This window comes from Bos mutus, chromosome 2, assembly GCF_027580195.1.
Source record: "Bos mutus isolate GX-2022 chromosome 2, NWIPB_WYAK_1.1, whole genome shotgun sequence".
Lineage (NCBI taxonomy): Eukaryota > Metazoa > Chordata > Mammalia > Artiodactyla > Bovidae > Bos > Bos mutus.
Genome location: NC_091618.1, coordinates 79358127 through 79384669, shown reverse-complemented (window position 1 = coordinate 79384669; position 26543 = coordinate 79358127). Strand labels below are relative to the sequence as shown.

The 26543-nt window shown below is 32.6% G+C and overlaps 1 protein-coding gene across 1 annotated transcript in view; it reads left to right on the top strand.

Annotated features, from left to right (window-relative positions):
* LRP1B (LDL receptor related protein 1B) overlaps positions 1 to 26543 on the top strand; it is a 1793119-nt gene that overhangs the window by 1473197 nt on the left and 293379 nt on the right. The window contains exons 48-55 of the mRNA XM_070360639.1: positions 1048 to 1161; positions 1405 to 1554; positions 4456 to 4578; positions 6586 to 6705; positions 11727 to 11855; positions 15019 to 15141; positions 18674 to 18814; positions 19938 to 20125. Coding sequence (XP_070216740.1) covers positions 1048 to 1161; positions 1405 to 1554; positions 4456 to 4578; positions 6586 to 6705; positions 11727 to 11855; positions 15019 to 15141; positions 18674 to 18814; positions 19938 to 20125 — 1088 coding nt within the window. The remainder of the gene's footprint in view (positions 1 to 1047; positions 1162 to 1404; positions 1555 to 4455; positions 4579 to 6585; positions 6706 to 11726; positions 11856 to 15018; positions 15142 to 18673; positions 18815 to 19937; positions 20126 to 26543) is intronic.

Below are 26543 nucleotides of genomic sequence, written 5' to 3'. Positions count from 1 at the left end.
CATTTACAATTGATATAATTTATATTTATAATTAAATAGGCTCTTTAGAGTATCAACACTAGTGAAAATGGCATAATCAAAGTGCCCTTCAGGTTGTTCATTAACATAATCAACCTGTGGAAATTTGAATTTGGGATAAAATTCTCACCTAAGTTAATCTAACACATAAAGCAAGCCATGCACCTGTTCACAACATATTGCTGGAAAACATTATATGGTAATGAATGTGTAAGCAAAGTAGAAAGGAATATATGATTAAGAATAAGCAATTCTGTACAAAGGATATATAATGATGGTAGCATATCAAAACTGATTTTCATCTAAGCATAGCAGGGAATTGGAAAGCCTTACTTTCCAATAACAGAAACAAGTCATACCACATTTATATGTTCCTTGGCGTGAGGCATCCGTATTTCCTATACCAAATGTTAGTGATGTGGCATATAAAGGAAGATAACATAGTATGATGACTTTCTAGCAGTGCTAAACTATTTCATCTTTGAGTAATAAAGAAAACACTCAGTGATTTCCTCCTCAGTCTCTCTCTGTCCATCTCTTTTTATCATAGTAGGAAACATTCCATTTCTTAGCAAACAAGTTAGGATTTCTCTGTATACACTCAGGCATTTGCTTAGAGTCATAACCTTGTACTTTTGAAGCTGAAAAGAAAGAGCATTTCATCAGCATTTATTTATTTATTTTTTGTTTGTTTGTTAGCTTAGTTTTGAAATGGAATAATCAGGTAGAATAAGGCACAGGCCTCTGCTTTCATGGAGCTTACAATTTAATGGGGGGAAAGATATCCAAGCAGGAAATTGCAATGCAGTATCATAAGTATCACAACATAGGGAAGAACTGTGTGACAGGGGAGAATATCTGAGGCATCTAACCGAAGCTTGGGATTGGGAGTCATGGGTCGAGTTCAACTGCCCAGAGTTTGAAAAGCAAAACCAAACAAAATATAAGAATTAAAGCACTCAAAACGTTAAAAGCAAGAAATCATTATCTAGTTTACCTATCCATTTACTTATTTATCTATTTTTCTAGTTTCAACCTGTGCTGCTGTTGAGTTCCGCTGTACAGATGGGATGTGCATCCCGAGATCAGCACGATGCAACCAGAACATAGACTGTGCAGATGCTTCAGATGAAAAGAACTGCAGTAAGATATTCCATTACCTTTTGTTTGTGCATGCCTGTGCACCTTTGACATTTCACTGAACAGTGTCCAACTCCTCACTGAACCTTGTCCAGAATTGATATGCAATTAACCCCTGTGGTGTAGGATAATTGCATATTTACTTCTTCAAATGAGGTTAGCATTTCTTGTTTCTGTGACCTACATAAAAGGCTCATAATCTTTGCAGATGAGGTGTTTCTCATTTTTCTGTTTACCTCCTTATAGATAATACAGACTGTACATATTTCTATAAACTTGGAGTGAAAACCACAGGGTTCATAAGATGCAATTCTACCTCGCTGTGTGTTCTGCCAGCCTGGATATGCGATGGGTCTAATGACTGTGGAGACTACTCAGATGAATTAAAATGCCCAGGTAATTCTAGAAAGAACAACAGTCTTTGCCTTGAAGATATATGTTGTATAGCACAAACTTACTAAATTTCATTCTTGATATTCAGTGGTTAAGATGAAAACAAATGTTGCAGACTAAATTAAAAATGATCATCCAGTTCTAAACATACCACTTTATACTTTTATGGAATGATACTCAAGAAATCTGTTCTATATTTGGATCAGTTTCCTTTTTCAAGTTCATTTCTTTGTTAATCCTTTTAACATTGGTGATAACATTTTAAAACGTGTAATTTATAAAGCTTTCATAGAAGCAGTATATACTGAGAGAAACTATCAATAGACTAAAAGAGGGAGACTGTTTCTCACTACCCGCTTTACTTGTATTATGCTTGTATTGTCATACTAGGCTATTGGTGCAGCAATATAATCTTTCAGCATAGTAATATGGGTAACAGTTATCATTACTGAATAAAGGTCAGGCTGGTATACTGGTATCTATTAGCCATCTTTACCTATACAAGCAGTGTCATATGCAGTCTTAGGAAATTGCCTTCCATGAGAAGCTTATGAACTTGTTTCTTTCCAACTATTTGAGGAAACAAATTTTAAAAATGTATAATAGTATCAGAAAGACAGATGGTAAATTACTAACTGAAAGTAGATATGCTTGTAGGATTCTACTACATGTCTTCTCATCCTGCTATTTCCTTCTCCTACCCCTGCTGCTACACTCACTTTTCCCACATTTTGTTGATGTGTAATATTTTTTGAAATATTTTAAGATATGATATTCATAGGTATTCCACACACATATTTGTTTGTTATCCACAAGTGCACACACACAGTCTACTATAAAGAATTGATATTCTTAATAGTACATAATCTATCAATTAATTGGGCAATGACAGATCCCTTTCTCCTCCCATGGTCATCAGTGTGTAACACTCTGTGATGTTCCTTCTGGGTTTGAAGACTTGCTATGTCCTAGGAGGAACTAGAGAACTTCACGGGAGGCACTGAACTGCAGCTCACTGCAAATCCTCTACAATTTTAAATAAAATTTTATTCTTCATTATGTATGTGTGTGTGTGTTAGTTGCTAAGTCGTGCCCGACTGTTTGCAACCCCATAGACTGTAGCCACCAGGCTCCTCTGTTCATGGGATTCTCCAGGCAAGAATACTGCAGTGGGTAGCCTTCCCTTCTCTAGGGGATCTTGCCAACCCAGGGATCGAACTTGGGTCTCCCACATTGCAGGCAGATTCTTTATCTAATCTGAGCCATCAGGGGACTCTCTCAAAAGTGATTTTTCATCTTTAATTAGATCTACAAAGTTGGTGTTAAAAAAATAAAATGGAGGTAATTTTTGTATCTTAAAATAGTCATGCATTACTGTACTAATATTAACAAGTATACTCTAATAGTGAGTCAGTCACTCTAAAATTATGTAAACCTGAAGGTACAAGGAGACCAATGATATCCAGTAAAGAGAAAAATCTAGTATTTTGTATGTGCTTTTGGAGGTCATAATAATACAATACCCCATAGTCTGAAAAATATATAATATACAGAATAATTTTATATACAAATACTTTTTAGTCTCATGATAATTTTTAAGGTAGAACAATTTCAAAGATTCTATTGCAACTTGTTTTTCTTCCTTAAAATAGAAAGTGAAAGTGTTAGTCTCTTGGTCTTGTCTAACTCTTTGCAATCCCATGGACTGTAGCCCACCAGACTCCTCTGTCCATGGAATTCTCCAGGCAAGAATACTAGAATGGGTTGCCATTCCCTTTTCCAGGGTAACTTTTCAACCCAGGGATTGAACCCAGGTCTCCTGCATTGCAAGTAGATTCTTTGGTATTTGAACCATCAGGGAAGCCCCAAAGGTGATATGGTCAGTCCTGGGAAGTTGGTAGGGAGCAGGGGCACAAGAAGAGGAAAGACTTCCCTGACCAGAATCAAATCAGGGCCCTGATGGTGAGAGCACCAAATCCTAACCACTAGACCACCAGGGAGAAGCTAAAATAGAGTACGCTTATATAAATCTTGTCAAAGCATATGTACTCTTCAACTGTTGAACATAAAGTTTATACTTGCTCAGCAAAAACCTACTAATAATTTTGTAATTAATTTTTTCTGAGTATGGAATTAAAATATTTTCCACATAAAATGATACTTTGGCCTTAGGTTTACTTATTTTATAGTCATCTCAATTGTTTTATTTTACTTTTGTTAACTCTACATTATTTGTATTTAAACACTTGCTCCATTAATATCCTTCTTCTGATCCAGGATCCAATTCTAGATGGGATTTGTTATCATGTCTCCCTGATTTCCTCTGTTCCATATTCTTAATTTCTCCTTGGTTTTCATGACCTGGACATTCTTAATGACATTGAAACATGTAAAATATCATGTAAGAAACGAGTTGCCAGTCCAGGTTCGATGCACGATACTGGATGCTTGGGGCTAGTGCACTGGGACGATCCAGAGGGATGGTATGGGAAGGGAGGAGGGAGGAGGGTTCAGGATGGGGAACACATGTATACCTGTGGCGGATTCATTTTGATATTTGGCAAAACTAATACAATTATGTAAAGTTTAAAAATAAAATTAAAAATTAATTAAAAAATAAAATGTTTTATCTGGAAAAAATAAAAATAAATATTCTCCTGATATGAAAATGTCAATATAAAATTTATTGTCAACTAAAAGTTGTTCCTATTAAACACTTAAGAAAGCAAAAAAAAAAAAAAAAAAAGAACATCTCAGCTCTTTTTTATTTAAGTTTTCTTGTTATTTATCTCTTCCAGTTCAAGGAATATTACTGTTTTGATATCTAAAGATTTATTTATTTGACATTTAATTTATTTACTTGACTGTAATTTATTTGACACTGCATTCTATATTTTATCACAGTTCAAAACAAACACAAGTGTGAAGAAAATTATTTTGGTTGTCCTAGTGGAAGATGCATTTTGAATACCTGGGTATGTGATGGTCAGAAAGATTGTGAGGATGGACTTGATGAATTCCACTGTGGTGAGACATTATATCTTCCTTTACTTTTATAAACCATATTATCATTTATATACTGATGTTACCTTACATAGGAATTTTACACAAAATATTGCTAAACAGTTTTAACATCAATTTTTATTTTTATGAAATAACACAAATGGTAAAAATTAAAACAGAACAGAAAAAATTTATAATGGAGAATAATAATCTCCCATCAAACCTTTTCTTTTAACCTTTCTGTTTTTGCTAGTGGATACCTCCATCAATCTAAATGATATATTTATACCTTAATTTCCTGACTTATTTGCTTTAGATGCTAATATATTTACCTTCTGCTGTGAAAAATAAGGATTTAATTCACACAACCCATTATATTCTTCCTACCTGTTATTGACTATTATTATCCTAAATGTTTCCATTCATTACATGTATAGGTTTAAATAGTATACTAAAACTTGCATTTATTAAAAAAATCTCTCCCCATCCAACTCCTAATTTCTGTTTGTGTACATTTCATTTCACTTGGCAAGGTAAGAAAATATTTAAATTTTTTTTGTTAATTTATGAGATTTATGATATCCAGGCCAATTTTTTTAAAAGCATATAATTCTCTATTTTCATTTAGCTCAAATAACATACACCAGGGTGAACAGACAAGGATTAAAAATGGTTGTCTAAGAAAAGTCAAATTCCCATAAAAGTAAATATCATCACAAAATGTGAAAGTGCATTTTGTTTGATTATATTAGAGCCAGATTTTGAACAAGATTAATGGAGAACTTTAAATAGTTTATATAGATTCATGATTTCTGGAACAGAAGCCATTATACATTTGTATCTTCTTTAATATTTTTTCTGGTTTCGGCTTTTCTGAATGTCTCTCTTTTCACAGCTCATGTATGTAAATATTTTAAATAAAAATGCAAAGTTTTAAATAAGTTTATAAGATAAACATCAAATTTTATTTTATAGTCATTTATATTTTAATGTACTAATTCAGTAGAATTTTATTCTTGGGTGTTTGCTGGTGATAAATGAACTGAGGATAAAGGAAGGAGAGCAGTCACAAACTTTGTAAATAAATTAAGTATATTATCATAAATGTATAATTTCATAATAAAATACCAGCCACCATGCCAATGAATCTGTATGTTATTAGTCAGACTTAAGTGTTCCCAAGGGACAGAAACAAAAACATCAAAGTTTTAAGTATGTATAGTATGTTAAGTATGTACAGATAGAAAACTGACAGCTTATCATAGAGCTAAAACCCCCTGAGTCACATCACTTTTAAAAACAAATGTGTATGGTGGTGAGTTCACCATATTTGTGGCATTGCCTAGGATGTAATTTTTTTTTTCTCCAACTGTTCAATAACAGACTAAAAGTTAGAAGAATACCACACCTGGACTCTTTTTTTTTTTTTTTTTTTGTACCCTACATGTTAGAAAAAAACAGGAATACATTTAGGAAGAGTGACTAGCATATTGACTAACTTGGAGTCATACCCTATGAGATTATGTTGAAGAAACAATGTTGTATGACCTGGATAACTCAGAGGGAATATGCAAGCCATTGTCAAAATTTTATTGTACTGTCATGGAGAAGGCAATAGCACCCCACTCCAGTACTCTTGCCTGGAAAATCCCATGGACAGAGGAGCCTGGAAGGCTGCAGTCCACCGGGTCGCTAAGAGTCAGACAGGACTGAGCGACTTCACTTTCACTTTTCACTTTCATGCATCGGAGAAGGAAATGGCAACCCACTCCAGTGTTCTTGCCTGGAGGATCCCAGGGATGGGGGAGCCTGGTGGGCTGCCGTCTATGGGGTCGCACAGAGTCGGACACAACTGAAGCGATTTAGCAGCAGCAGCATAGAAAAGAGGAAAGTGGCTTCTTTTATTTGGGATGACTGGTTTTAGTGAAGTCTAAAGAAGACTTTCCTCACTATCAGATCTTTCCTAAGACCGTCTCTAAAGATTCATTTTTTCTTTTGCACCTGAAACAAACCTTCTTGTGTATTTTTTAGATGCCTCTTGTTCTTGGAACCAATTTGCATGTTCCACAGAAAAATGTATATCTAAACACTGGATTTGTGATGGAGAGGATGATTGTGAAGATGGATTAGATGAAAGTGATAGCATTTGTGGTGAGTTGTCTCCTTTGTGTTCTTATCCAATTCTTAGGAGTATAATACATAAGCTCTGTCATTTTAGAATATGCAGAGAACTTTCTTTTCTACTCTGTTAAACTTAATATGAAGTTTATATGTATATACATTTCAATGTAACTGTTTTCATTATTTTTATAACAACTTATTAATCTATATTTCATATATATATATATACAATTACTATTATGGTTTTAGGATTTTTTCCTGAATATCGACACATGATTGTATTTCTAGTCTTCAGTGACTTCTTCCAAATAAATCACTATGATTGGGATTACATGGATAAAATGACTGAAAACTTTTTCATTGTTTTTGATAAGTATTGCTAAGTTCCCCTCCAAGTTTATTATACTTGCTTATATTGTCATAAGCCACACAGGCTGTGTGTATGTGTATTATAGTAATCACTATTGCTGAATTGTTTTAAATGGAAAGTAAGGAAACAGGCTATTGTATGTGATTTTAAAATGTACTTTAAAATTCAGCTATATATGATCAAAGTTATACCGTCAAATGTCTATGTTTACTATCCATCAACTATATTTTCTACAAAGTCGTGTGATTTCTTTTGATTAATCACAGATATTTAACAAACAATTTAAAATAAATGAATAAATGAATTTCTTAAGAAGTAGAAAAAGGAAGCAACCTAACCTTTATAAATTTATTATAATTGACCAGGCCTTCTACTAAATTATTCATATGTCTGTTTTTCTATCTTTCTGATCTGTTTCCACATGTGTGTTTGTACCTATAGCTTTATATTCTTTGCCTATTATATCCTATTTCATAACTATTACCACCCTCATTTTACAGTGATAAGGACCTGAGTCAGAATAAGGCTTAATTATGAAGTAAAGTGTACTTAACACGTTTTTAAAATTTTCGGGATTTGTGGCCTCTATTTAGGTCACCATCATGGAAACATGAATATAAGATTAATAATGTTCACACTAAAATCAAGTTCTTTATATGTAACATAAAATTGGAGATATCCTTGGAAAGTAGACAATTTATTTTCCTATATTAACCCACCTAAAATCTACTTTTTATTTACAAAACTAAAACAATTTAGTTATGGAACAGATAAAGATAAATGTAGAAAGATTACTATCAAAGACCTCTAAAACCAAAAATAAATCAGTAATCTGATGACTGACCAATCTATTTTATGTCCTTTGTTTCTCTTTGCTATTAAATATTTCTATTAAAACATTAATTGAAGTATAGTTGATTTAAAACATTGTGTTCGTTTCAGGTTTACAGCAAAGTGAATCGGTTATACATATGCTTATATCCACTCTTTTTTTTTTTTTAGATTCTTTCCCACATAGGACATTGCAGAGTATTGAGTAGAGTTCTTTGTTTAATTTTAACTACCAACTTCCAACAGGTTAAGCGTATTTTCAGTCTCTAAAATTATCTCGCTTTTGACCCTTTGTATAATTCTACATTAAATGGCTCCCTTGATATTGCTATGCTTTCTAAGTGGACACAGCATACTAGAACTGGTAAAGATTCTAAAGTGACACAGAGTTGAATTCTCCTGCATCTGCATTTTCCAGCAGTGTAATCATGGACTGGTCCATTTTATTCCTTATTCCTCCAATTTCTTTCTTATTAAATGGTTACAAGACATTTACCTTATACAATTATCATGATCATCTGACATGGCCAATGGTTAATATCTAATGAATTTATTCCCATTCTCTTTTGTTCTTAATTTATTCCCATTCTCTTTCATTTCTGCTCCCTCCCTTATTTTTCAGAATAGTGTTGTTGTGTCAGTGTTTATCAATGTCCTGATAAGTTTTTTTTTTTTTTTTTAAAGGATTTAATGATAATGGACATGTTTACCTGTCATCAAAACACCCAGGCTATTAAATATATACACAGGCTGCATTTTATATACTACCAAGCTGTTGTTGCATAAAAATTACTGCTTTAAACCAAGCATTAGTCAATGAATAAACTTAATATTTTAGAATTGGAAAGGAACTTTATAAATAACTTATCTGAGTGGTTTTCAACCTTTAGTGTACAAAAACACCTATTCAGAGGTTGTTAAAATAAATAGATTCTTAATCCTCACTTCAAAATATTCTAATGTAGACATATTCTTTCTTCATAAGCATATAGTGGTTCTGACTTGGGATTTGAGGATTCAGTTTGAAAATCATAGTCTAGTTAACCTCTGTCATATAATAGATGAAGAAAGAAAAACTCACCGAGGTTGATAAATTTGCCAAGGTCACTCAGTGAATCAGTGATTGCAGAACTAGAACCAGAATTCATATTTCTAAAATATGTACAAAATTGGATAGTTTCTAAAATACTTACTAAAACAGATATAAAAACAATCAAATATTATATCTGAGTAAGTACATAGGGGCTTCCCTGGTGGCACTAGTTGTAAAGAATCCGTCTGCCAGTACAGGAGACATCAGAGATGCAAGTATAATTCCTGGGTCAGGAAGATCCCCTGGAGAAGGAAATGGCAACCCACTCCAGTATTCTAGCCTGGAGAATCCCATAATGAGAGGAACCTAATGGGCTATAGTCCATGGGGTCACAAAAGGGTCAAACACGACTGAAGCATCTTAGCATAGCACAGCACAGGTACACAAAGTGGATCTGGTAGAATTCCTTCTACTGTCTTCCTTCCCCCTCGGGATTCATTTCCCTGTGAATGGCAATGTGTCTCCAGATGAAAATGTAACTATGGAAGGAAGCCATGAGTTTTTTCTTTGGCTCATTTTCTTTCTAATTGACCATGATATTTTGGAATGCTCTTAACACAGAATCTGTTGAACCACTTTCAAGGGAGCCAGAAAATTAGCTGCAAATAGCTTTGTGCCATTTTATAGTTTTAGATATCTTAGTAATTATCTAGTCATACCCCTCAATTTAGAGTGAAACTCAGACACTAGTCTTCAAAGTCATACAGAATTAAAGTTCTCAACACTTAAATCAATGCTATATTTATTATACGTACATTGAAAATAAATTGAAGTGATAATAAGAAAGCAGAAAAAGAGTTTTAAATGCATCAAAACTTCCTTAGCAGAAAGAATGAATTTTTTTTTTACATCTCTAGCTAAATAATAAAAATATTATGGAAATTAAAGCACTAATTGAGAATCTAATACTGAAAGTGACACTGTATTTATGACTAGCTTAAAAAATAGATAAAAAGGAGGAATGATGTGAAAATAACTTTGTAAGGAAAGAATTTTATTATAGAAAGCACTAAAGATATAATAGGTAGCAGGTAAATTCATTTTTAAATTGAAGCTACATTTGTTTAATAGATTTTCTTTATAATTTCTTCCAGTAATAGATATCATACTAAATCTCACTCTGTTAGCACTGATCCTCAATCAGATAAGCAAATCTGAATTACCTGGGGGACTTTTCAACATTCACTTGCCATCCTGTCTTCCTAATTTAAATGTATATCAGGAATGGGCATGTTTATGTTGCAAAGATCAGCAGGGGGTTTCAATTTGTCACCCTGCTGTCTTCCCATATTGAAAACATTGCATTGAAAGCAGTTTCTTCTCATAACAACTCTATGACTGAGAAATAAGATGGTAATTGATAATCCAAATGAAGTAGCTTTAAATGTTTAGAAACAACTGTCTTTCACCAATCTAGGCAGTCATATTTTCTTCCTGGAGATACTAGTAGTTTTTAAAATAATTCTTACAACTTATTTTTTTGAACCTTTTCGATTTGGTCACATGAAAGTGAAATTAAAGAGAAGTTAGATTTGGGAGACATGTTACTGATTCACTCAATATATATTTTATATACATAACAAATAAACCATTCAATATGTACAACTGTACTTGGGGTTAGGTAAATATCAAGAGAATGAATCATTTCCTAATTTTATTTGATTATTCTATACCCATAGAAGGAAAAGCAAAGAGCCAACCCCTGAGGCCCTTTGAACGTAGAGTAAACAGCATTTTTTTGTGTGGAAACTGATTAAAAAAAAAATACATTTGAAAACATCATGCAATTAAAAGGATGTTGAATCAACAGAGTGAAGAAAAGATAGATTCTGTTTATTAAGTGTGTAAAACAAAGGGTACATGCGGACATTCATCCTTTTCAATGACACAGGTGGGGAGTAACAATAATTACCTTACTGGTTAAGAGAAGGTGCTTAGGAATCAAAAAGGTTTTGGCCTCCCAGCTCACCACAGGACCCTTTATGCAACTTGAGACTTCCTGCAAGCTGTCAGCTTCTCAGAGCCTCCGTTTCCTTTTACATGAAGTGAAACTAATAATAGTTCTACCATTGTAGGTGATTGTGAGGACTAAATAAGTTAATATGCTAAGTGCTTAGCATATATTAAGTGATAAAAATGCTATTATTATTATTATCCTTATCGGTTCAGTCCTTCTGAAACTTTATCTCAATTTATTGAAAATTCTATGACACTTTTAGGCTTTTTACATTTTACATGGAAAAAATACTATTATTATTTTCTGCCATATAGCTTTTATTTTATTTTATTTTTCTACCATATACCTTTAAGAAATAAAATTCTTGCTATTGGGAAGGAATGGTCTTCTCAGGTAACATAGTGGTAAAGAATCCACCTACCAATGCAGAAGACCCAGGAGAAGCAGGTTTGACTCCTGGGTCAGGAAGATTCCATGAAAGAGGAAATGGCATCCCATTCCAGTATTCTTGCTGGGAGAATTCCATGGACAGAGGAGCCTGGTGAGCTACAGTCCATGGTGTAGCAATGGGTTGGACACAACTTAGCAACTAAACCACCACTGCCATTGAGAAGGAATGCATTCTGAGTGGAAACTATCCATAGGGGAAGGATAATACGTGGTGATTCCCAAAACTACAGTTTCTTCCTTGTCAGTGACATTCTTCTTCTTCTCTTCTCATCTTTTGGAAATATAAATGATATATTTTTTTTCAGTGGACCTGCTGTGATCCTAATGGCATTTTTTTTGGTGGTTTTCAGGTACCATCACCTGCGCAGCTGACATGTTCAGCTGCCAGGGCTCCCGTGCCTGTGTGCCCCGACACTGGCTGTGTGATGGTGAAAGGGACTGTCCAAATGGAAGTGATGAACTCTCCACAGCAGGCTGTGGTATGAACATGCACGGGGCTGTCTATGAAAGAATGCTGTTGCAGCATCCTCAGATACTTACTTCTGTAGTACTCACCATATCACCCTTTCTCTCACTTTCCCAACCCCTGGACTCATAGGTAGTATCGGATTTAATCAGGTGGGATGTTGTCAATCATAGTAGTTCAGCAACCCCTCACACCACTGTTCAGAGTGTTTCCAACATGCACAGTGGGATTACACATTTTAAAATCATTTTGATGAGTGAAAATTTTTCATTTCATTTCTGTGATACTGTAACCACCCTATGTATATTTGTGTGGTGGGGTTGTTACTTTCTTTTTAGTATCTTCCGCGACCCTGTACTCCCCTTGAAGGCTTTTAGATTGCCCATTACAGATACTCTGTAAATGGCTGCTGTGATCCTAAATAACTACTGACCAGAAGGTCAGTAAACACCTATTAGTCCTACAGATAGGATATTAACCCTTAGGTCAGGTAGAAATAGTATGGATATAGCTGAATGAAGCTAGGGGATCAGAGGAACAGCTTTGGAGGCCAGACAATTTACTAAGTTTCTGACTCTAGGTCACTTCAAGAAATTTTCAGGGAATTACTCAGTAGTAAAAATTTAGATAAATTCCTTTGCGTGATCAAGAGAATGAAGGGCCTGGATGTTTAAATGCAGATCCCAAGGTCACCACATAGGGGATATGTTGAGCAGAGCAACGTATTAGGAAGAGTGCTATGGACTCTGCTTATTAAAATGAAGTCTGCTGGTCATCTCTCAGATGACCTACCTTCAGGTCTTTAAAACTGTATTTGAAGCTGTAATGTAATAATATGTATATATGGATGCATGCATATGGGGTATAGTTAAAGCTGAAAAGGAAAAGGAAGACTTTGAGGCAGGCTTAAATGTGCACAGAACTCATACTATTGTAGAATAAATCACTTTGATCTTCAAATTGATATGTGTCTGTAAAGGTCAATGGGGCCACTGAGGGCTACATAATAAAGGATTAGGCATCAATTCAAGGATCCATATAGTCCTTGTATACTGTTGCTATTGTAGCAAGTTAATACTCTGGGAGGCATATTAACACTTTTGGGCCACATGGGTGTTATTAACTAAATTATGTTAAAATATAACAAATTGTACTCAAGTGACCTGAAAGCATTAATGCCAAATAAGTCTCTGTTGCTTAGCATTTTAAAGAATAATTCATATATTAGAATTGGCATAATTCACTTGAGTTATATAAGCTGTCACACAGTTCAAAGTTACAATAGTGGTTAGTAAATGAGTTTTACTTTGATTATAATGAGCAGTTTTTAACTCTGCTTTTATGTGGCTTCTGTACCATTTTTGAAAATACATTTGTTGAAAATGTTATACTTGATTAAATTCAAATAATTCTTTTTATTTCACCTGCTAATATCTCTTTTCAGTCATTACTGAGTTTTGAAAGCAGAGAGGTTTTCCTTTTTTCATGTAGTCTGGGCCAGATTTGGGATCGGGAGTTGATAAGCATATGAAAGAATAATTATAATACCTTAAGTGTCAGAATGACACATACAAAAGATACTAGATCATCACAAATAAATATTGTGTAAAAAAGCCTAGAAGTCTTGTAGAAGGATTTCAAAGAAAAGCAATAACATTATCTGAATTGTGAAGGACATAGAGAAGAAAGAGGAGTGTTGAAGGTAGAGGAAAGTGCCTGTTAAGACATGAAGGGGACAGATTGGAAGGCCTCTACATTTTTTCAAGTGCCCATTATACTTCAATTATTTTGGTAGGTGTTTTTATTTACATTATTGAATTTCCATAGTATTTTAGTAAAGTGCCTTTGGAGATCTGCCAAAAATAATTGTGTAGATTGAGAATTGTAAGAGCATCTATTGAATATCTAAAATGAGCTGATCTGCTTCATATACCTTATCTAGTTCTTACAAGAAATTTATCAGATAAATTTTATTATCCTCATTAAGCAGATAAAGAAACATATGTAGCAAGAAGGTAAATATTAATAGCTTTACTTAGGATAAAAATTTAAGGTGCTAAACACTTTTTTGCAAAGTCTTTTTTTTTCCAGTGTACCATAATTAAAAAGATTGTTTTTTCACTTAAAACATAAAATATAATTGGCCTACATATTGTGTTAATTTTAGGTGTGCAACATATTGATTTAATGTATTTATATCTTATTGCAAAATGGTTACCACAATGAACTTAGTTAACATCCATCATATATCAGAGTCTTAACATTTGAAATACTGCAAACCTTGAGTCAGATCCTAGCGTTTACCCTTTACGTGTAAGAAAGGTAACTAAAAATAGTTAAATGATCAAACCTCTATGATGCTATGCGTCTACTGTTAAAGCTCATTTTCTCTCTACAAGCCAGTATCTTTTGGACTTCCACTCAAGTTTTATTGCACATTTTAAGTAATCATTTTCCTCACTGGTTAGGGCCCTTGATAGAGAATACTTTTTTGGATCAGTATTCCAAAAGGATCAATGTTCCATTTCATGGATCAATATTCCTTATTTGGTGTGGTACTTATGGTTGGGCTCATCTCGCTATAGATCTTAACCTATTTCAACATCTACTCTAGAAGTCACCCCAAAGTTTTATTTTCCTCTTAAAAAGTAACTTCCTTAGCCTCTTTGATTTTCTTTTCACTTCCATCATGAGCATTAGCACTTGGTGGTCTTTTCATGTCCATTTTTCACAAAGAAGCAAGGTTTTTATCACCTTGCTAACATTACTGCAGCCATGAGGAGAGGAAAAAAAAATATCCAACAACATTGTTAGAGTTGAGTGATTTTTCTTTATCACATATGAACCTTTAAATTCATCCTTCAGCAAACTCACAAATTGCTAAATGTTCTGAAATTTCAAGGTCAATCTAGAATTGTTGAGCATTTTAACACTGAAATTTAGAATTATATATATTTATATTCATACATTAGAATACTACTTATATCAAAATATGCATGCTAATATATTTTATTAATTTATCTGATACACTGAATGTTTAGCTAACATTCCTTTTTAAAAAGACCAGGAATTACTGAGTGTACTGAGTATGACAACATACATTCCCCAAACTCTTAATGTAGGAAAAGATGAAGTAAGTGCTCATTTATATTATTTTTCTCTGATGTCTTCCTTAGCTCCCAATAATACATGTGATGAAAATGCTTTCATGTGCCATAATAAAGTGTGCATTCCCAAGCAATTTGTTTGTGACCACGATGATGACTGTGGAGATGGTTCTGATGAGTCATTGCAGTGTGGTAAGTATATATGAACTCTTCATGGACAAGATTCTCAGGCTGAATACCAGTCTTTAACAAAAACAAATAAATGCATTTCTTAATGTCACTAAGGACATGCAAATTTGGTAATATAGACCTACTGCATATAGCCTCTTTAAACTCTACCAAAATTACACATGTATTTGAAAATTTTACCTATGGTTGTAGTGTTCTTACAAGAACCATACTGGAAAATGTTTATAAAAACATCTTTCAATTTCAGAACTTTGTGAAGTATCTTGTACTTTAAAAACAATATATGGCTGGCTAGTTCAGTCTTATAGCCAAATAAAATATTTTAGTGAGAAAAAAAGAATACAATTCACATAGCTACCAGAAAATATACATATTTAACATTTTTCTTTTATCTGTTTGCATATGTTTATATTTGTTAAAAATTAATATTGTTATTTTGAAATTTATCTTGTCACATATATTTATCTAATTATCATGTGTTTATAATGTGTATATGAACACATATATAACTTCTGTGATAAAATTAGTATATTAAAAATTTCCAGGTGAAATTGAAATGTTATGTAAACCTAGTACTTTTGTAAAATATTTAAATGTATGCATGAATAAATACAAAATGAAAATCCATGGAATAAATCCACATATACCTATGAAAGGCAATAATTTAGTTTCCTTCCTATGTCCTGCTTATCCAATAACTATAACCTTGGCTTTTGATATAAACTTCCTTGAGATCAGTGGATATCAGTTTTTATACCAATTCACCATTAAGTCATGGATTCAATGTGATATTTTAAAAGCTAACTCGTAACTCAAGATGTAAATCTGATGCTAGAGTTATATCTGATTGAATATATTTCTCAGCTAGACATTATGCTTGGTTCATATGGAAATGAATGAGACAGAAATCTCACTAGAAAAAAAAATTATAGATGAACAGGAAAATCAAGAGTACAATATAGAACAATAACATTCATAGTCATATGGGAATAATAACAATCACAATACACAAAGTCAGAGATGAGAAAATAATTTTGGGGGCAGTAAAGAACAGAGACAGGGAGTGTTAGTCAGTGGAAATCATATTTAGATGCTACAGAACATGACATAGTGGTTAAAAATATGGACCCTAGAGCCAAATGGCCTGGGTCCAATCCTGATTCTGCCAGTTACTAACTGTGTGACCTTGGAAAAATGACTTTTATCTCCCTGCACTTCAATTTCTTTATCTGCAGAAATATATATAGTAACATTATTTAGTTCTTAGGACCGTTAAGAGAATTAAATCATTAATATTTGTAAAGTACATAAAACAGTTCCAAACACAGTAAATCCTATATATGTTTACAAAAACTATAAATTGACATGGTTGTGGAATAGCAATTAGTCTTTGGTGAGGTCAGTTGGCGTTAGAAGTTTTAGATTCTAAAAAGTCTCAAATACAATGGTAAAGAATTTGTATTTAATTATTTTGCCTCACTTGGCAAGCACACATTTTAAAAACAGGGGAATGTCACAGTTAAATTTGAACTTTAGAACCATCCTTTTCAGCAGAGTGGATGAAACAGTGCTATGAGGGAGAGGAACCATAAAGAGTTATGATAATTAGCACTGTGATTTTGAACTAAGGCAGAAATGATGGAATGGAAAATGGAGAATTGGGTCAGAATTCATTTACAGTTACAGATGGAGGGTAAAGTACAATTTCTATCTTGGATGACTAGGAGGATGGCATTGATATTAATGAGTTTTTGAATGAAGTTAGGAGGCAGTTTTGCTGATGCAGGAGAAGAAGGATGTATCAAATTATTAATTTTGGACATTTTGAATATGCAGTGTTACTCAGATAATCACATGAAGCTATACAGTGAGTACTTGAAATTTTACTTCTAGATTATGATCAGGACAAATAATATTAACCTAGTGACCATCAACATAAGGATGATATTCAAAAATACGACAAAGAATGAGAATACCCATCATTGTAGAAACGAAAAGGGGAAAACCCTAGACTGAAGGTTGAAATAAGGGCTTCTTCTCTAACAATTTAGGGTATAACAGGAGAAAACTTCATACAGAAAGAGGGGGGAAAGGAAATAGCAAAAGCAAAATTAGAAGTCTGAGAGAGTGTATTATGAATATTAAGTCAGAAAACTATTTCCAAGGTAGAACAGACAATACCTTTAAGCACTGCAGAAAGATGAAGCAGATAGGAGCCAGAGACACATAAATTTACCAACTATCACTTGAAATCTATTAGCTCTAAGAGGAATTTCAGAGTGTAGAAGTTGCAGAAATGAGACATTAATAATGAAAGTTGAACTGGAGATAAGTAAGTGAAAGTAAGATTGAGTAGGGACTGGATTGAGCAGGGAAGAAGGGTCATTGTTGTTGAGAGTTGTATAAATAGATTTTTATTATTATTGGACTGGAAGACACTTGAACATATGTATTGCATGAAGAAGAGGAGCAAGTGAAGGAGGAGGAAAGAAATACTAGAGAATCAGAGGGTTTTTTAGAACTATCTAGTTTTGCCATGCAGTATAATAAACGTTTTAAGTAAATAATTATTATTGAATCATTTTTTTTCTGTTGAAATTTTATTTTTAAGCCATAAAAATCTTATTTTCTCACTTCAGAAGTAAAATGTTTGCCCACATTTACCAGAAAGTTTGCAAAAGAAATGACTTTTTTTTTAATTGCTTACAAACTCAGGAAGAAATCAAATCTGAAGCTTCATAATATTTAAAATCAAATGAGTTTTACTTATAAACAGACATAGATATGAACATTAACAACTGATGGATTGATACTATGATTTGAGTAAAGCCTTTTAATGCCTCTAAGAATCAATATGTAGGATAATTACAATAGTTTTCTGCTTATTACTCTATGAATTGGCTTTTAATTTTCTCATTTTAACAATTTCTTTACACTTTCAGTGCTTCTTCCCAAACATAAACATGACATTATAGCTTCTGAAAATTATCATTATAATCCAGAGTCAGTTCATCCATATGTTCTAGTATTCTACCTAACCAAGTTTAGTCTTGAAAATAATTTTTAATAGCTTTGATTTTGTTTTCCATTCTAAGGAAAATCTTTAGGGTATAGACAATAAGTAAACAGAGATTATATACTCATTATAAATTTTGTTATGTGTGTGTATATATGTGTATATATGTGTGTATATATATATATATATATACACACCCATGTTGCATATGTATTTTGTTATGTGTGTGTGTATATATATATATATATATATATATACATTTTGTTAACAATATATATTTTTTTCCCTTAGGTCAAAACAAAATAGGAGTGCCTTGTTTCCAGCTCTTTTTCTGGTCTTTAATCCTATTTTTCCAACCACAAATATCTCTTGCAATTATTACAACTGCCCTATAAAGAAAAAGGAAATATCTCCCATAAGATGCCTGGGTAACACATGGTTAATTAGGTTGAGTGCACATTATGATTGAAGTTTTAATAAATATCTGTTATGTGAAATAAAATGTTTCTTTGCCTGCAGGGTACCGACAATGCAATGCAGAAGAGTTTAGCTGTGCTGATGGGCGATGTCTCTTAAATACTCAGTGGCAGTGTGATGGAGATTTTGACTGTACAGACCATTCTGATGAGGCACCTATAAACCCAAAGTGTAAAAGTGCAGGTACAGAATGTGTACAATACTATGCTTATTCCAAAATTGATTTTTTAAGGCAATACTGTGACTCATTTTTAGGTTCATGAGGTATTCACTGAGAGAAAATGCAATTAATTATGTGATACTTCTACTGACACCATGCAATAGAAGCATCCTGGTAATCCACCTTGTTTTGGAGTTAGTTTTAGAAATGTGAGTCTGTGCCACAGATATGCATCCATCATCCTGTTGCTTTAAAAAAGTCATTTTTCTTAATACATTATTTAATGTGAAGATAATTTCCATGTATGGACCTATTTGGTTACTTTCCATGTATGGACCTTTTAAATAGAACATTTAATCAAAAAGGTTGAGATTTACTGAGATAAAGTCAGTATTATTCAAACTTAGGCAAAATGAAATAAATTGCATATCATTTGAACAGAAAATAGATATGTAGCCAAACTTGGTCTATTTTTCACTTTACCATTCCAAAGATTGAATACCTAGTTATAAATTTTAGAATAAACCCAATTACTTTTTTTTCTCACATAGTTTACATGTTAATAGGCATTCTTGTATCATGTATTATAATGAGTAATGTTTAAATCATCAGGTTTTGAATAGCTGCAAAACCTGAACTCCTTTCCATAGCTATATTTGAAACAACTATTATTCACCACAAGTGTCTTTTTATGCCCAGATTTTAAAATGTCAATGTTATATTTCCAGAAAAAAAAAAAGGAATTTAGGAATATCTACCTATTCCAGATTCTTAATTTTCAGTGACATGCAATTTCTCAGAGACCTATGACTTGAGGAAAATGTCAAGCTATCATTACACTTTTGAACTCATTCTTCACAATATAAATTAAGACAGAAATACTCCATTAATTTTGCTATTGATGCTTATTTTGATTGCTAATTTTCAATATAAAGCTATATTTGCAGTGTTTTGAACATGAAACTGTTTGCCCTTGATTTTCTTTGTATATACAATATTACACTGAATATAAAGCACTTTATATATACCTATATTTACTATAATTTTTGTCTAACAAGTTATCATATTTGTGAATGTTTTCAGCAATTGCAGTATAAAACAATGGCATGCCCTTTATGTTCCATTTGTTTTATTTTCTTTTTCCAGAACAGTCATGCAACAGTTCATTTTTTATGTGCAAAAATGGCAGGTGCATTCCCAGTGGAGCTCTTTGTGACAATAAGGATGACTGTGGTGATGGCTCAGATGAGAGGAATTGCCATATAAATGAGTGTTTGAGTAAGAAGGTCAGTGGATGTTCTCAAGATTGTCAGGACCTTCCTGTCAGTTATAAGGTAGGTACTCATCAAAAATAGAAAATCATGTGATAGGTTAGAATTTGAGATAATAAAAATTATTTAATTCAATATAGCTGTAAGACTGCAAGTCATTAGATTATTGTTAGTTAAAAGTATTTAAATGGAGAGTTTCTATACAAGTGAACCATAATAATAGTGTGGTATATAAATAGAATATAATCATGAAGACAAAAAATTCAAAGTGTTCAGCTTTCTAAATAAATGGTAATCATAAAGAAAAAAATGTAAGTAAAGAAAGGTCAGTGTTTGAGAAAGATACTGCTGTTAATAGCTGGGTAAATATGCATACTGCTCTCTGAAATTCCTATTTCTTCCCTCATTTTCCCTCTCATACATCTTTGAAGTAGAATGGGCTGATCATTTGTATTTTATCACAACACAGGAGAATGCAATATTTTTTTCAAATAAACAGGAAGAAAAAAACAGAGTACATGAATTATTAGGACTGAGTGCAGGTACACTAAAAGATAAATCATGTCTAATATCCTAATTGCTTTTTGTTGGTACCACTTTCCTGAAGAAGGTGATTCACTGACAAGTTGACTGACAGAAATAGCTTTAGAAAACATCTCTATTTTAGTATGTTGAAATGGAGGATGCATACAAACTAAATCTTTAAGTGGTATTTTAGGTTAAAATCAATTATGTAAATATGGGAAAACCTCAGTAAAAGCAATTCAGTTGGAAATTAGTGATTTTAACTGGACAATAGCTCTGTATGAATCAGCAAAAGAACATGGCTTCAGTGAAACACAGAGGCCACCTAATCTAGTTAGGAGTAGTACAGATATCAGTAGAATTTTGTTCTACTGAATTCTGTGATGATCAGGACATACCTGGGGTACTGTGCACATCTAGGGACATGACACTTTAAGAGGAATTTTGACAAATTTTACTGTATCCACATTTGTGCATCCAGTGGCATCAGGGGTCTGGAAAACACACCTTTGGAAGAAATTGCACCAAGAGCAAAATGGCTATTCAGCTGTATTTAAATATATGAAATTCTACCCTGCTGTATTCAAAACGGATATCCAAAAAGAACCTATTATATAGCACCTAGAACTCTGCTCAATGTCACCTGCCAGCCTGGATGGGAGGAGAGGTTTGAGGGAGAAGGGATACATGTATATGTATGGGTGAGTCCCTTTGCCATTCACCTGAAAGTATCACAACATTGTTAATTGGCTATACTCTTACACAAAATAAAAATTTTAAAGTTTGAAAAATAATTTTGAAAGAGTCAAATAAATAAAAATGGCATTAATAAATACATAAATATATGAAGTACTGGAATAGGGAGCATATCTTGTCTGAGTTGTTTCAAAGGTTGGAATTAGGAGTTGGGAAACAGAGTCTGTTCAATATAAGGAAGATGTTTTGAACATCAGAACTCTTTATATTGGAAGGAGTTGTCACCTTTCTTATGTCTAAGTGTTTCATCTGGGCCTAAGTGACTTTCTTTAAAAGATGCGAGAAAAGAAAAAAAAAAAGTATATTACAAAGATGCTTGGGCTTTTAACTGCCAGCCTTGACATTCTATGACAGTCAGTTCTATCTAATGGTAAATTCAGCCAAACAACCATTCTGTCATTTATAATATCTGAATTTCTGTTATTATGACTAACTTAATTAACTACTTTGGTCACTGTATATGGATATAACCTAAAAAGTATAATAATCATTTCCCCTGTGTTAAAATAGAGATGAAAAGTAAAATACTAAGAAAGTTATGTTTATTTTTAAAGTTTTTAGACCCAATACTGTATTAAGAAGAATTATTTCAACTTGTAAGACTTACACAACTGAAGCAACTAACCACCCATGCATGTAAGACTTAAAACACAAATGCACAGACTCATCACACTATACTGTAGGTAGAAGGAAGCAAGACAGATGAGCCAGGACAGCTCCTAATGAGCTGAGTAGGTACCAGATAATTAATTTTGGTAGTACATATTTTGAAACCTGATGAAGCAGAAAAAATATTATTGGTGATTTATGTTTCAATGCAGAAATATTTCCCCCCAAATCAGGAAATGTGTTATAAAATTATAAGAGGCAATGGCTATAATTTTGTCATGTTATAAATAATAATCCATTTCTATCATATATTATGTATATCCATTCACTCATCTATTTAAATGCCTAAACTTAAATTTCAAAGTAGATTTATTTGTTTTTAATCTATCATAACAATATTGTGATAAAATTTAAAAAATATAGAATATGAAATGGTCACCCTTTGACATAACATTAAAAGTAAGGATTAGTATTTTTATTTTTATTTTTTCTCTAATTTTATTTTATTTTTAAACTTTACATAATTGTATTAGTTTTGCCAAATATCAAAATGATAATGGCTACATGTAAAGAGTGCTGACTTCTTAAAGATTCCATATGTGGAAAACTACTTTTGGTAGAAATAGTTCTTACCCAGAAAATCATGTTAAATTACACTATTTTAATTACTTTATAAGATTCCTCACACTGAAATAATTGTTTATTGATACCTTTAAAATATCAGTATTTTCTGTTTGACTTCTCTGGAGTCATAGAACGAAGTGAGAATCTGAGTTAAAATAGACATACTAATTATTTTAAAAGTCAGTGTATATGATACCTGATAAAATTGCTATGTATATGCTCTCTAATATAAACACATGTCAAAACTAATGTAATGGATAAAATAAAACATCTACTGAGGGAAGCAAAACCAGTTAAAAAATGAGAGGTAGGAGGGAGGTTCAAGAGGGAGGGCCATATATATGGTTATGATTCATCCATGTTGATGTATGGCAGAAACCAACACAATATCATAATTATCTTTCAATTTAAAATAAATAGATTAATAAAAAACGAAAATAACTGAGAATAATGAATAAGAAACTTAAATATTCAAAGAAAATATTTTATATATTGTGTTATATATATGTATATACATGCATATATATATATAATATTTATGGTATATCCTGGAAAAGGGAATGGCTACCCACTCCAGTATTCTTGCCTAAAGAATCCCATGAGCAAAAAGGTATGGTGGGCTAAAGTCCATGAGTCACAAAGAGTCAGACACAACTGAGCAACTAAGAATAATCACACTTTTATGTTATATATGAAAATTTAATATGTATCTGTTATATGTTATATTTCTGAATATTAATTTATAGGAGATTGAACAAAAATCTTAATTACAAAATAATTCTCTATTTTGGAGAAAAAATGTTAGCTGATGGATTTCTCTTTTTTCAGAGAATGGGGAAAACTCTACAGTAAACTATTTCTCTTTACAGTATCAGCAAAACAAGACAAATCCTACTGCAAATTATCCAATAAAATGAAAATTGCTTATAAAAGCAAAATTTATACCTTCTGGACTGTGAATAACTTGCACATTTGCTGTAAAACAAATAACAATCGATCCAACTATTCAAAAGGGAATAATAACACTTAACTAAAAAAGCAAGAATCTTATTTTGATGGAAGGGTAACTTACCATGAGAAAATGAATGTACTTTAGGGAGATAAATGAATTTTAATGTATACAAGATAATCAATATTTTCAAATATCACTTAAAAATCTGCAAAGAAATTTTTCTGAATGTTATAGGAAAGCTTTGGACAGCTATATTTGTTTCTAGTAATATGTTTCTCTAAAAAATTAATATAAATAAAACAATCAGAAATAGTTCTTAATTATGAGGAATATTAACTTGACATTGAATATATGTCTCACTTTCATAAAGACTATATTTTTAAATGAAAGTGAAACATTTTGAAACCATTCTTTTTTAACTAAATATAGATGAATCTTTCATCTTTTATCTTTGTGGACAAAAATGATTATTATTAATTTTTCATTCAATTTATGAAAGTTATGTTAGTAGGATTTCTCTTAAATGCCTTTTAATTATTTGGGGGTAAAAATGATTTTGGTAAAACAAGGTTAATGGACCTTTAGAGAAAAGCACTGAAACATGTATATTATCATATGTGAAACAGATCACCAGTCCAGTTTCCGATGCATGAGACAGGGTTCTCAGGGCTGGTGCACTGGGATGACCCTGAAGGATGGGATGGGGAGGGAGTTGGGAGAGGGGTTCAGGATGGGGAACACATGTACACCCATGGCTGATTCATGTCAGTGTATGGCAAAAACCACAACAATGTTGTAAAGTAATTAGCCTCCAATTAAAATAAATAATTAAAAAAAATCTCTTTCACACTTAAAAAAACTTGCTGTTAAATATAGTTTAATTTGTTTATAGAAATGCCCACCCATTACACTTGATAACTTTTACAAATTTTACCTTCAAGAAATTAATTTTCCATAAATATGTTTTTATCAAACCAGCTAGTTAGTGTGGTAGTTCTATAACCTGACATTAGCCATTCAAAGTAGTTTCCCCAAACCCTGTTAGAATCGGGACACTTATTTGTTTCTTTATATAATACTCTTTTGAGAGGAATGTAATGCATTCTATAACACGTCCTTTCACTTTTCCTTAAGTGCCCCTTGAATTCAGCTCTATCCTGTCTGCCTATGTGTCTTCTGGCTTCCATATGATCACATGATCTAATTTTCAATTGTTTCAGTGATATCTTTTTGCAGCCTGTCAATTGCCTTTTGAAAATTTTGTTGTTGTTGTTGTTTTTTAATTTTATTTTATTTTTAAACTTTACAATATTGTGTTAGTTCTGCCAAATATCGAAATGAATCCGCCACAGGTATACATGTGTTCCCCATACTGAACCCTCCTCCCTCCTCCCTCCCCATACCCTCCCTCTGGGTCGTCCCAGTGCACCAGCCCCAAGCATCCAGTATCATGCTTCGAACCTGGACTGGCGACTCGTTTCATACATGATATTATACATGCTTCAATGCCATTCTCCCAAATCTTCCCACCCTCTCCCTCTCCCACAGAGTCCATAAGACATTGTGTAAAATATACAACTTAGAATTTACCATTTTAACTATTTGTAATTATATTTCAGTGACATTTAGCATCTCTCTCTCACACACACAGTCTCTTTTGTATTTTGGACATAGCATAAGCACCAATTCCCCTGACTTCCTTATCTGGTGGTAGGATGAGTCTTCTCAAGGAAAGTAATACTGTCAAAAGCTATGATCTGATGAGGAGAATTTGGGAAATTATGTTGTGGCTTTTGCTTTGATTTGCTGGCTTGCTAATGGATTCTGGAGATTACAAAATAAATCCTCTGTAATGGTTTAGAATTATTAGATAAATATTGGTATAAATATTGAAGATAAAAGTGCCAAGGAAGTAAAGAGATTCATTTTTATGTAAAAGGACTTGGAAACATTATTCATTTATCTTTTGAGCACTTTCAGGTGAAGCTAATGGTCCTTCTCCACACAATGAACACCATTTTTTGTACTTCGAAATTCTACCCTTCAATTATTTGTTTGATGATTATTTAATAATAAGCACACATGTCTCTCTCTAATATTTTGCAAATAGATACATAGGTTCAAATGTTTGTAATGAATACTAGCTTTTCTTAACAATTTAGAGTTCCGACTTCATGTTCCTATTCGGTACTCACAGGTTCCTTTATTCAAAGGCTATATAGGATAGTCTTAAGGTTAATATGATCATAATCGTATGACCAATTATAAGTTCATTTTGTGTAATTATAATTCCCATATGCTACCTGGCAGGTGCTGAATATACAACTGAAAGACCAATCATAACCCCTCATTATTTTCAGGAATGCAAAGACGTACATAGCATGACATTGTACTGAGAACTGATATGCCAGTTAGTAAATATCACATAAGAGGGTTGTATAGAACATGATAGAGATACCAAGAAAAAATATCTGATGATGCACATTGATTTAATTTTAGTGGAGAGACTGTTAATTTTATTATTTCTCCAGGCAACAACATGTTTGATAAAGGAATCAGACCCTGCCAATAGATAGTAAATAAGCCTTAATATTTGTTAAAAATTACAGCAAGAGCAAGCTCTCCAACTGGCTTTATCTACACAATTTCATCCTTGTGCATCTAGGTTTCTCATGGGTTAACTGATAATAGTGTCTACATCATAGATTTCTGTAAGACTCTAATGAAATTAAACATATGTGACAGTATTAGTAACCTTTAGAGCTCCATATAATGCTTAATCCTTATGGTTGTTAAAACAGCTTTCTAAAAGTTCAATATAATGCAAAAAAAGAAAAAGAAACAGAGGAATTTGATGATTTAGTTTTTCCTTGCCATTCTCTAGCCACCATGGCTTGCTGATTAACACCAGTTAACTTTTGTAATCTTGTCAACCTCAGAAGGTCAAATGAAGATATTAGGGAGAATGCTTTTTAAACATAAGCTGTACACCATATATGTAATTCTGATTAATGT